This window comes from Cyprinodon variegatus, unplaced genomic scaffold, assembly GCF_000732505.1.
Source record: "Cyprinodon variegatus isolate N-32 unplaced genomic scaffold, C_variegatus-1.0 Scaffold407, whole genome shotgun sequence".
NCBI lineage: Eukaryota > Metazoa > Chordata > Actinopteri > Cyprinodontiformes > Cyprinodontidae > Cyprinodon > Cyprinodon variegatus.
Genome location: NW_015150860.1, coordinates 439,182 through 452,342, shown reverse-complemented (window position 1 = coordinate 452,342; position 13,161 = coordinate 439,182). Strand labels below are relative to the sequence as shown.

Here is a 13,161-nt window from a genome sequence, read left to right as displayed (position 1 = left end):
TCCATTAAACACAGACAAACTTCAGCATTAAATGGTTATCTAAGTTAAACTTCCACCCTGACCGTGTTAGCCTGTGTAATAGAATAACCTCTTATTCTCAAAAATCTGGGTCATGGTGCTTCATTATAGAAGATAAATATTGCATTTCAAGATCAGGTAAGATATAAACCCTTCAAACCACCCAACAGAACTCTTAAAAAAACCAAACCTTCCCTTTAAATCTCCTAAATGTTCCCTTAGATTAATTCAAAGACCCTCAGCAAACACACAAAAAAAGAGGTTCCAATCATTTTCAGGGCTTTTAAGAGGTTAATGTAAATTTCAGACAACAGATGGTTCAAAAGTTAACCTAAAAAAAAAAGATGCGGTTTGAAAATTAAATGTAAATGGAATGTAAATGTCCCTTTGGAGTATTTCAAACTTTCAAAGTGGAGATGTCCCTTTTTCCACAAGCTCATCACATGATAAAATCTGTCTTCCATCCTTGTTCCTTATTGCACTGACAGAATTTCCAGGAAAACAAGGAACTCCACTTTAGTGCAAAATGTCGCTTCATGCCCAAAGCAAGCTGGAAAAAAACATTCCTGTTGATTTGGGGTTAATTTCAAGGTTTACACGCTTCTTATCACAGTAGTCAAACATCGCTTCTGGTAAAGTGGTTAACAGCGCAATAATATACACTTCCAAGTCGGCTGTCCATCTCATTAAATAAAATCAATCCTTCAGCAGTTCATTCAGACATGAAACAGGGGGAGATCAGTAGTGATACAGTTCAACAGTTCATTAAAAGCCTGCGGTCAATCTTCATGTTTCCCTCCAGTTCAGACGCGTTTTTGGTTGAAGGTATCGTGATGAGACGTGGGGAGGCTTCAAAGAACAGTTCTCGGCAGAGCCGGGCTGTGTGTTCGGGAGAGTACACCGTGAAACCAATCGTCCTTGGGTCGTTGAAGATTTCATAGTCGTTTCCTCCCTGGAAACAGAAGCACAGATCATAAACGTCTGAGCAGAGCTGATAGCCATGGCCTCATGTGGTTCCTTTTCCTTCTCGTGATAAAAATCAACCCTAACATCGGACATTCAAGAACAGATGATGCTTTTATTCTCTGAGTCAGAATGTCCATCCTCTCATAATACCACTTTAAAGACAAACAGAAGTTTTCTGTTTTGAACACGTATTCATTTTTCTTGCACTTTTCATCCGGTCACATTTAAACCATAAACTTCATTTTATATCATCTTGATTGTGTGTGACTCATCTAGATAAAGCAACAAAAAAGAATACACTGCAAAAACAATATAGAAATAAGTAAAAATGTCTTAAATCAAGTGTATTTACTATTAATTTGAGTAGGAAAATAAGATGATTTGCCAATGGAATGAGCTTTTTTTACTCTTAAAATAAGATAATTAGATAATGTGCGCTTGAAATAAGACAATGCAATTGTTTTTTTCTTATTTTAAATATAAATTGTCTTGTTCCATTGGCAAATTCTCTCACTTTCCTCCTCAATTCAAGAAAAAACGCAATTATTTTAACAAAAAATGGCTTATCTAGATTTAAATTTTTTTGCAGTGTAAAAATAAGCTGTCACCTTAGTTTTGCATGGGGCAACACAATATGTACTAGGTTTTTATCAGTAAAACATCTAGAACGTCTTGTATCATTTTCCTTCAGCTTTTCTATGCAAAAGCCCAGTGGTTAAAATGTAACAAATACTTCAGTCTTTTTTATCATTTACTCAAATATTAACAGCAGATTTTGCAACTCAGGATTTTTCAGTGCAGCCATCCAAGTTAAGGCTTGAAACCCCTCAGGAGACACAATCGCCCAAATACCGCTACATTCTTTCAGTGGTATGAAATGAATGTGGCTTCAGCCCTACAGCTGCCTCTATAGTTTACTCAACTCCTAGGGCTGTCACAGACCAGGCACTCAGAGGTAGAGACAAAAGCCAGAGACATGGATGCATGTAACATAATTCAAATAGTGGAGGACAGTTTTCTCACTCTAAGCAGTGGTTTTATATTCAATCTATCTGCTATTGATAATGACTGCACGATTAAACTGCAAATAATGTATTTGTAAGAGCAAATGTTACCACAAGTAACAAAACTGAAGTTCACACAAATGTTAACTTCAGTTTTATATTTTACTTGTTGGCAGTTTCTAAATGCCTGAATGTGTTCATTTGGTTACTGTTGCACTTCATTGATCCCTTGTCTTCAAATTGTGTCTTTTTCAGACTTAGTCTCCACCTACTCTCATTTCTTTCATGTTAGGAGCTCTTTAGACAATCAGGTTTGTTGGAAACCCGATAGTCTCTATTATTACTCTGTTTTATATTATATTAGTTTTAGACCGGGGCCAACAGGGGAATTATGGAACTGGTTGTGGGCCCTGTACCAACGACATAATGATTAAAAAAATAAGATATCCGCTGTAACAGGAAATTTAACCAATAGGTAACTTGAAGCAATACTTACATTTACAGTTTAATTTTATTCATGATTTAAAAATTCAGTTAGCTTAATATATCAAACAATAAAAGTTTACCCTGTCTTATTTGTTTTTGGTTCATTCATTTGTTCACTGGGCCCATCTTGGCCCCCTTGGTAGATTTGGTCTAGAACCCCCATTGTGTCATCCAATCACTACTCAAGTTATTCAATTAATTCATAGGGTTACTTTTAGACATTACCATTAATGGTAATTAATTAATCATACATTAAAAATGAATTAGTTATACATTAAAACATGCATTCCATCGACTGCACGGTGGACCTGTGGGTAGCACTTGGCCTTGCAGTTAGAAGATTCTGGGTTCGGTTACTGGCCTTTCTTTCTGCATGGAGTTTGCATGTTCTCTCTTAGCATGTGTGGGTTCTCTCTGGGTACTCCAGTTTTCTCCCACAGTCCAAAAACATGACTATTAGGGTAATTGAGTGTACATAGAAACATTGTGTGTCTCTGTGTTGCCCTGCGACAGACTGGCGACCTTTCCAGGGTGTACCCCGCTATAGACTGCCAGAGATAGGCACCGGCCCCACTGCGACCCTGATGGAATAAGCGGGAGAAAATGGATGGATGGATGTGCATTCCATCCTTTTTTGTGAGTTTCTTTTCTCCATTCCTTCATCACTAAAGTAATATATCCAGCACCAGTTGAAGAAGAAATAGTAATCTTATAGCTAACTCTTATTTGACATCTGTTTAATGGTAATTGACCAGAGATATGTTTAAGGTTGAGGCTATCCTCTGGAAAGATTGAATTTGCCATCTGTCAAAATACTAAAGTGGTAAAAGAGGAGGTGATACTAATCCTTCTTTATTGATTACAACAAGCTAGGGAATGAAGGTTTCGATCACAGGTGAATCACATAAGTCTGTTTTTATTTTGGATCATAAAGATAAGCGACAACAGATTACTCCTTACTGTAACCTCTGAGGAATGAAACAAACACCTCATGAGACACGATCTGCTGATGCAAAACAAACTTACATCTGAGGTCTCATTGCCAAAGAAGTAGATGGCGTCCAGGCCTTCGTTCTCCAGCAGATTTAAGCACAGCCGCTTGTCCCAGCCCTCAGGGAAAACATCAAAGCTGATAAGTCCACCTGAAAGGAGACAAATATAATCACAGCTTTTAAAAGGAAGCCAGTTCTATTACATCATGATGTCATCGGCTCCAGGACAGCTCGCACCCTCGTTTCATTTTTAAAAACTTGTTCCTACATGTATTTTGGCCTATGTGTTAAAATTGCTACATATTTATTTAAGTAGGTTTTTTTAAGATCAAAAACCTCCCAGGTAATTTAAATGGATCATAAATAATTCCTGAATCAATTCATTATTCAGCGTCTTTGCATTGTTGTGGTTTCACTCTCGGCTTAGTCTATTTGACTGAGGATGTTGGACAGATAAGGACATTCTGATCAAACCAAAGTGACTCTATGTGACTTGCTGTAGGTAAATATAGTTACAGACTCATATAACCAAGCTTTGCATAGATTGTTAAAAATAACTCTGAATCAACAGGTCTGTGACAAGTTAAAGTTTCTTCAAGGTGGATATGAATTTCCATAAAATGTCTAACGGCAGATGGTTGCTTTTCACACAAGAAATATTCAGAACTGAAAAGTAAGGGGAAACTGATCTGGCAAACTCAGATCAGGATATAGAAGTATAAGTTTGTATAAACAACAGCTTATGTACATAAATGGATAAAATTTTTGGTGATCCTCATTTAATGAAAGAACAACCTGCAATGATTTCAGAAATAACTTCAATCTGACAAAAGTATTAATAAATAGGAATTGTATGGAAAAAAAACAAATAGATGTTGCTTTTCAACCAGGCTTTAAATAAATGATAAAAAAAAAAATAAAATCATGAAATAGGCCTGGACAAAAGGCTCTGGGTTCGATTCCTGGCCCAGGGTCTTTCTGCATGTAGTTTGCATGTTCTCTCTGAGCATGCGTGGGTTCTCTCTGGGTACTCCGGCTTCCTCCCACAGTCCAAAAACATGAATGTTAGGTTAATTGGCTTCTCTAAATTGTCCTTAGGTGTGAGTGTTTGCCTGAATGGTTGTTTTTCCTGTTTGTCTCTGTGTTGCCCTGTGATGGACTGGTGACCTGTCCAGGGTGCACCCTGCCTCTCGCCCATTGACTGCTGGAGATAGGCACCAGCACCCCTCGTGGCCCCACTTGGGATTAAGCGTGTAAAGAAAATGGATAGATGGATGGATATATATATATATATATATATATATATATACGTGTCTGTGTATGTCACTGTGACTACATGTGTGTATATGCTTAAACAAGTGTATATTTATAATAAAAAAAGTATTCTGTTCCTATGTTTTAAGCAGTGGTGTCAAAAGTACACACATTTGTTACTTAATTAGAAGTAAAGATATTGCAGATTAAAAACACTCTGGTAAAAGTTGAAGTATCAACTTGACCTCTTTACTCAAGTAAAAGTTAAAAAGTATGATAAAAGTATAAAATAACCTTTTAAAAAAACAGCCAGATGCCACTATATGAATTGGAAGCTCAATTTTTCGACTATTTTGAAAAACTATTAACTATAAATATTTATAAACATTAAACCGAAGCGAAGAGTAACGAGTAACATTAGTAGAAGTAGATGTCAGAAGTAGGAAGAAAAATAAGTAATGGAGTAAAGTATAGATGCCTAAAAAGTGGACTTAAGTAAAGTAATAAAGTATTTGTACTTCATTACTTGACACCTCTGGTTTTAAGTAGGTGCTTCTACTTTAACTTTAAAAAATATAAAAAAATTAAATTTAACTATTTTTATTGTTTCTCATTCAGTGTGGTTTGAAGAAACCGAATCTAACAAATATCCTTGAGTTAATGAACAAAATAAATGTAAATGCATATCCCTTTTATTCAGCAGAAATAAGAAAATAAAACCTGAACTTTTAACCGGCAACAGCATGAGAACATGTTGCCAGAGAGAAAATTGTAATGTGAAGTATGAAAAAAATAGCAAATTTAAGCCTGGGTAGTTTTTTTTTTTTTTTTTTTTTCTTTGACCTAAGACTACTTATTATCATAAATCATGCATAGTTTTAAGATTCCTCAGATCCTGAAACAATCTCTCTCCTGAGCTTTAACTCAGATGAACCTTTGTTCTGTGAAATATGAACGAAATGAAACAGCAATCTACCCACAGGCTTTAGCAGGCATTTTTCTCTCCAGCTGAAATGACTTTCTCCATCTTGCCTCAAAGAACCGGCCAATCAGGAGGCTCAGTCCTCACACACCCTCCTCATGCCTCTTTCACAAACACCTTCAGATCGAAAAGATAAACAACTCAGCACTTCTTTAACCCTTAAACCTGCTTTGTTTTTACCCATAAAGACTCCAAACTATGGTTGCACCTTATAGTCTAAACTTTTCTACAACAGCATCATTTAACACCGGATGCTTGGACAGGAGAATTAGATCCCTAAACCCACTGATTAGTTCTTACATCGTGTCCTCTCAATGCAGCGTCAGATTACATAACACCTATTACACAGAACACTCCTATCAGCTGACGAGGGCAGCCGTGCCTTCCAAAGATAAACTTTAAGAGAAGGTAAACATATAAACGCTCTCTTCCCAGCAAACCCGCTTTCACCGCGTTAGAGTCAACACTGTAAAGACTCAGGCTGCAGCAAAAGGCCGAAACACTACCTGCTGATTTACACCCCTGTGTGAAGCCCAAGTGAGCATGAAATCCACACATTTTATGGGGAGGCTTTCGAGGAAATGAACTGGGCTTGACTTGTTTGTGAGAAGTGTGAAAAGCCCTGCGCACGTCATCAGCAGAGCGGTGCGGCACGTAAGCAAACATCAAGTACCTCCTGCTGCCGTGCCGTCAAAGAGGCACGAAAGAACAGTGTGTCTAATAGTTAACCTGCAGGTCCAGCACAAAGGTCTAGTACGAACCAAAGGTGGTGGTGTTGCTGGTGGTGGGGTCTCTGGTTTTATCAAGAGATAAGAATCAACAAGCGGATAGAAAAGCTGTAAAACTGGATGGGCACAGTGCTGTAAAATGCTAATGAGCTTGTTTTTCTCCCTCAGAGTGTCCACCTAAACAAACAAGATGTTCTAACTGCTTCTGTTTTTCTTATGTCCTCCATTATTGCATGGAAGCAGACTCGGATGTGAAGCAAAGTGTGAACAGGCCTCTCTACGTTGTCTTCTCTCACCTTTAGTGAAACGCAGCCCCTTCCCAGCAAACTCCTTTTTCAGGGCAGCAACAAATTTCTCCCGGATCTTCTCTCTCTGTGAGAAACAAGAGGCAAAGCTGTTAGCTGGATTTATGCAATCTGAGCCAAACAACAACAACAGCTTGCTTGAAAAAATGACCTATTTAAAGATGATCATAATCTATGTAGGGGACAGATAAAAGATGTGTAAAATGGTGCTCTGGTTAAAAAAATATAATAAAACTTTGTTAAACATCTAAGATAGTTCAAATTAACCAATGGATACACTATCTCTTATGTAAAACATGGTGATGGCAGCATCATGCTGTGCTGATGCATTTCTCCACAAAGCAGCGCACAATTTATTAATTATTTTATAAGCCGCTGTTTCTGCCGGGGACATTTGAGCGTTTGAAAAAAATACTTCATTGTTTTTTTTTTTCATCTACTTAAGCATATTTAGTTACTTTAACACATTAGTTTCATGTCCTACCAAGTTAACATGAAACAATTGTGTAACAGTAACTAAATATGCTTCAATAGATGACAAAGATTCATGGAGTATTTTACAACCTGAAAGAGAAAATCTGGAGGCTCCAAACAAGAATAATCATGTTTAATCACTAAAGTATTCAGCAGTTTTTAAGTGTTTGAGAGTCAAATACGTTTGATTCAGTTTAATTTAGAATACTAGAATGATTTCAAGCTTACTTTTATTGGATTTTATAGAGAATGTAATCTATTTTAACTGTTTTGTAACCGGTTTATTTTTTTTTTGCTTAGTAAAGGTTTAACTTTTTGTGGAGACATTAATCAGCTACGTTCTCTGACAATGATTTTCACAAGTGTTCCTGAGTCCTTGTTTCTGTTTTTATTAGAGCACCACCAGAGGGACTCGGCCTCTCCAGGAGGCTCTTTATAGACAATCATTCTACTGGCCCTTTGCTAGTTAACCTGATTAGTCATAACGTGTTCCTCTCTCTGTAAATAGAAGAAGATTCATGTATATAAATGTGATCACGTAGCTGAACATTAAACTCCTCCTCTGCAGAGCTTCACTTCCTTAATTTTACCATGTCAAACATTATCTGTTAGACTGTTTTTTCCAGATCAATGTTTGAGCTTTCTTTGTCTGTTTAACGTGATCACGTTTTGGAAAGACCAGAGACAGAGAGGCCTTTTCGCCCCCCTCAGTAAAAATGTTTGCTCAGCCACGACGAGTAGCGACATGCAGCAGCAGGCTTTGTTCGTCCTTATCTGCCTTCAGATTAAATCACTCTGGAAGAAGAGTTTTTTTTGTAACTTTGTGGTAATGACGATCTCAGGTACAAAGGTCAAAGTACAAATAGGTCTATTTTAAATTAAAATGATCCACCTTGTCGATTTCAGAAAACTCTATTCTCTCCTCCGGCGTGCAGCTGCGACCGATTGGTGAAATGTTAATCATTCCATTCCTGAACTCGATAAAAGTCCCCCTGCAGGATGAAAAATGTGATTAAATGATATCCTGAAACCTGCATTTTCTCTCATAATGTGAAGAACTTTTATTTTGATCTTGATCAGTCATCTGTTATAAACCAATTATTACACAGAGAAAGCAGGTTAAAGTTATTGCAAATGTTTGTATGAATTATCCTGGTGACGCACCTTTTCTTTGGCAGTTTAATGAGCCCCATGTATCGGAGGCAAAAGTTAATCAGATCCTGCAGCAGCTCCTCTCCAAGATGGTTCTGGATCGCCTGCCGGAGCAAAATGCACTTAAGAACCAATCTGATTTTATAAATGAGATTATAAAGAATGATATAAACGTCATCTTTCTGCCTAGAGAGTAAATATGTTTTCAATAAAAGTTAATTAATATCAGAAAATGTTTGCTTTAGTTTCAGCTTTTAGAGGGTTAGCATTTGTTAAGGTCACACTAACCAAGCACAGCAGGTATGCATTAACTTACATGCTTTGAGAGGAGTTGACCATCTTTGTATTGAACTGTTCCATTCTCAGCAAACACATAATCAAACTTGTGAATCACTGAAAGAGAAAAAAACACCCACATCTCCATAACTTGATTCAAACAAACATTTTTTACTGAGAATCAAAAGAATGGGGAAATGAAATAGTGGCCTCCATTGTTGTTATACTGGTTGCAGATTATGCTGCATGTAAAACTGGCAGGCAGAGAGTAGATTTAATTAATTTGATCTTTCTTCTCACTTTAATCTCATCTATCAACGGTTTAGTTCAACTGAAAACCTGACTCAATCTGTTCAACTTACAAAAACAATCAAAGACTGGGTAAAAAGTGCTGGTTAAATATAAAGCAAGACGTGTATTTATATAGGCTTCAAGCAGAGAGGTAAAAAATAAATACATTTATGTTTATGGAATTTTTTTTCATTTGAAGTCACAAGGAAGGGGCAGCTTAGATAAACTGCAATAGCATAAAACTGATATCTGGACTATTGTTGTCAGTGCAGTAACCAGGATTTTTGAAACACCGAGGTCAAATATTGCAATAAATCTTAAAACATCCTAATATTGTGACTTTCTAAAATATATTTTGGAAATGTGAATAAAGAGAGTTTAATCACAAGCCCATCAAGGCGGTGAATATTAACATGTTTATTATAACAATTCCAAAACTCACAAAATTAGAGTATTTGAGTGAGTAAGTGAGTGGGTATGAGTGAATGTTAGTATTATTATTATCATTATTGTTATTATTGTTGTTATTAGTATTGAATTATTATTACTACAGTTATTATTGTCACCATCATTACCATGCATGTGCATGGCCCACTCAATGATTTAAATGACTTTCAATAATATATTGACTTTATTTTTTTTTTTAAACAAATGAAAATAAATGCTGATCTTTACACCAATCAAAGTCAGAACAATTTTCAACATATAGTTTGACAAAAAAAAAAAAAAAGGAAAATACCAGGGACATGACCTCAGCATTCTCAATACTGGTTACGGGGCTGATTCTAGTGATGTATGAAGGAGTCTTTCATTAGAAAGTTGAGATAAAATTACAGACACCGGTCTTTAGCAGGAAGGTAGGTTCATTTTTCTCTCTTTGTCCTTCCTTGTTTGCTACAGCTTTTTAAGGCTTTGGACCAATGTTGCCACCGAGGAAACTGGATGCCCAGGTACAGCCTGACCTACTTTAGCAGAAAAAACCCAAACCCTGTTATTGTTTGCATTACAATCACATGGTTCTGGCTGTTAAACTGGTTTGGCTGCATTCTAAAAGTTAAATTGACAACATGTGCACACAGAAATAAAAAATTACAGGTGTGCCATAATGTGAGGAAGATGGACTCTTGCATCGACGGCGTTAGCTTTAAGAAATTCCAACGCGGATCTAAATACATCACCCAGGTTTCTCTTTGGTTCAACTCACAATGATAACATCGGCCGCAGCTGAGACACCAGAAAAAGCCTGACCTTTAACACACTTGGACGTGAAACCGCATGGTGGTATGACTTGGCACAACGCATCTACATTGCAGCTGTGGGCTAATATTTACTGATAGACAAGCTATCGGCCTTTCAGAGCAGCTATGTGTTCTCTGAGAGGTGGTGGATGTATCAGCGTGACGCTCAGTGTGTTTTGGCAACAGCTTTAGGAGTCACATGACGGGTAAGAAATTCCGACTGAAGCATGTGGGATCAGATGGACGGTTGGATTTAGGATAAAAGCTGCTTGAAAGGTCACTCTAAAATATACAGTGAAAAATATGAGACTCTTTCTGTAGAAATGGGGCTGAAGGGGTCTTGTATGTCATAATGGAAGCTGCTCAATGCGGTTCTGCAGAGGATAGTGATGGGAGCTGAAAAGATGCACAGCAACACCAGAAGCACCAAAACCTAGCTGCTTTACAGCCTTCATGCCTGGCGCTATAACAAAGACAAACTGAGATAGATTAGGCTCCTTATCTGCTTTGTGTTTTAGGGACTTACATAATTTTCCACATTGATCAGCTTTTTATGTTGTCTTGTATGAAGAGATGAAAAGTTAATCAGTCTTAATTGGTTAGTATCACCATCTGAATTCAAGGTAATTGAAACTGCTTCGGATAACTGAAGAAATAATCAAATAAAAAAAAAAAAGAATGAAACTACAGTGGGTGATTCTCCAACTACAGTCAAATTTGGTCAAGATATTTTTCAGAAAATATTTTGATTTGTTTCACTTAATCAAAATATGTGTGGAAACATTAACTGGCAGTGTATGTAATAAAATTTCATGAAAATTATATTATACAATGATGGAAATGACTGTTGTTGAAATAAAGTATTAAGCATTTATTTTAAAATCTCATGACAAATTGTAATCTCTATTTTAGAGAAATAAAATATACTGAAAATACACATTATAACATGTTTTTTTCAGTCATAATTTGTATATTTAAAAGAAAACATGAAGTGTTTAAAAATAACGACCAATAAACTTCAGGGTTATGAAAAACTTGACCTTTTTTCCCCTCCTTCCATGGAGCAATGCTGTTATAAACTCTCCTGTCATGTGAAAAATGAAGTGATTGCAAGTAGACAAAGGTTAAAAAATAAATAAAAGTTACAGTTTGTGGTTGAAATGACATGGTCCCCAGGGACAGGTGTTCTTTCTCATGAAAAATTGATAAATACTACTATATCTTTAAAAGTTATGATACTTTTCATTAAAATTAGGAATTTCTGTTTTGTTTTGTCAATAAAGTTACTGTTCAATCAAATGGAATTCAGTCTTATGAGGAGCTGAGATTCCAAAACACTGACCAAGGGATAAAGGACGTATAGCAATATAAAACCATATTTTATATAATATAAATAGTAACGTATCCCTCATATTTGTTGTGCAGTATGAATAAAAACAATGATTGTTTTTGTTTTTCTTACTTTTGCCTGGGAGATACAAATACTTTCATAAGAATCATCCATATATGTTGTTTTCCATATTTCAAATTCTGTTACACATTATTTCTATCCCTAAAGGTTCTCAGTTTCTTCATTTTTGCCCAAAGTTGCACCACGTGTCTTAGGTAGGCTAAACTCTGTGAAGCATTGAAAAATACGTGCAAAACAGGAAGTCTTTCTCACCATCGTCTCCCTCTCCCAGCTGCTCTGCTATCTTGGGGTAGTCTGACCCTCCAACGATGCCGATCTTCACTTTCCTCCTTAAAGTCTGGAAGAACTCATCCAGCTTTGGGTCGATTTTCTGCAGGATGATAAACTCTGAGTTATTTTGCATTCCAACACCTGTTATCTGATAGTAGATGTTCCTTTTCGCAGAGGAAGACACGCCTCAGGGCGCACAGTGCTGAAAAATAAGCAGCATCCCAGCCTCTAAAGTGTAATTACACAGTGATAACATGACTGTAAAGACTTTTAGGGTGTATTTGTTTAGCTGTGAACTGTGCTGACACGAATTACCCTAGACAACCTATTTCAAATGCATATAATCTCTGCAGAAGCAATATTTGCAATTTTAAAAAGACATAAAATAAAAATGAAAAAAAAAAACACCCATAAGAGATGCATGAAGTGTGCAAGCAGTTTGAGTCGCTTGTTTCTGGCTCATGCGCAAAGAGCATAAGGCGCCCTGCAGACTGTGATGCCATGAGGACACAGTGTGCTCTAGAGTGGGAGGCAGAGGATGCAGGCAGAGAGGCTGCAGAAGAAAAGCTTCTAATGATAAATAAACACCAACAATTGGCTGCTGGTTGGATGGGAGCTTACTTCTCTGGGTGCTGTCAGTGTTCCGTCCACGTCAAACAGACACAGGATGTTTCGATCTGAAGAAAAGCCGTTTGATTTCTCCATTTCTCCCCAGCTGCTTTCTTTCTTTCTTCTTCACACTTTTGTTAGAAGTGACAATTCAGTCTTCTACTGCACGTTAAAAATGAAATCAGGAAATAACAACAACTACATCCTGGGTTTCATAAGTCAGCAGAAATATAAACAAAACCAAATGAATAAATAAATAAACTTCAAAGTTTAAAATAGCTTTTTCTCCTGTCTGGGAGCCGATTCTAGGTCCAGTTGTTCTGGTTCGGTTCTGTTTGGATCACTGTGACTGAGCTCCTCACTTGTGCGCGTCTGTTTCCTCTGCTGCTCTGTACTACAGAGGAGCCCATTCAAAGGGAGCGGAGAGTGACGTAGAGAGGGGGCGGAGCTACAAGCTGTTGACCTTTTACCTGCAAGGATGAGTTCAAACAGTGAAGCAGTAAACAAGGAGGAACGATGTGACAGTACAAACATTATATGATATCATATCTACACCCTTACGTATATTTATACATGTTCACACCGAGTAGAATAAGAATTGAACCCTCTTTTTACATACTAAACATATTTCTACTTCTGAAATTATCACCAGGTGTTGGTAACAAACTAAGTAGACCAAAAATAATAATCTAAGAAGCTAAATTA

General features: G+C 36.9%; 1 protein-coding gene across 1 annotated transcript; it reads right to left on the bottom strand.

The window, feature by feature from the left end:
- Positions 1-12,829, bottom strand: pmm1 (phosphomannomutase 1). Its single transcript, XM_015387908.1, has 8 exons — positions 12,469-12,829; positions 11,830-11,947; positions 8,678-8,754; positions 8,374-8,465; positions 8,102-8,201; positions 6,727-6,802; positions 3,501-3,616; positions 1-970 (listed from the first exon to the last, which is right to left on the bottom strand). The coding sequence occupies exons 1-8, from the start codon at positions 12,550-12,552 to the stop codon at positions 773-775; spliced, it is 861 nt and encodes a 286-aa protein (XP_015243394.1). The 5' UTR covers positions 12,553-12,829; the 3' UTR covers positions 1-772.
- Between the last annotated feature and the right edge of the window lie 332 nt (positions 12,830-13,161).

What these genes read in the sequence shown, in the direction of transcription:
- pmm1 (XM_015387908.1), bottom strand. Translation starts at nt 12,552, where the DNA reads ATGGAGAAATCAAACGGCTTTTCTTCAGATCGAAACATCCTGTGTCTG. An exon ending in AGTTTTCTGAAATCGACAAG is followed by an intron (nt 6,803 to 8,101) that starts GTGGATCATTTT and finishes TGTTTCTCACAG; the next exon opens with AGAGAGAAGATCCGGGAGAA. An exon ending in GGGGCTGCGTTTCACTAAAG is followed by an intron (nt 3,617 to 6,726) that starts GTGAGAGAAGAC and finishes GTCTCCTTTCAG; the next exon opens with GTGGACTTATCAGCTTTGAT.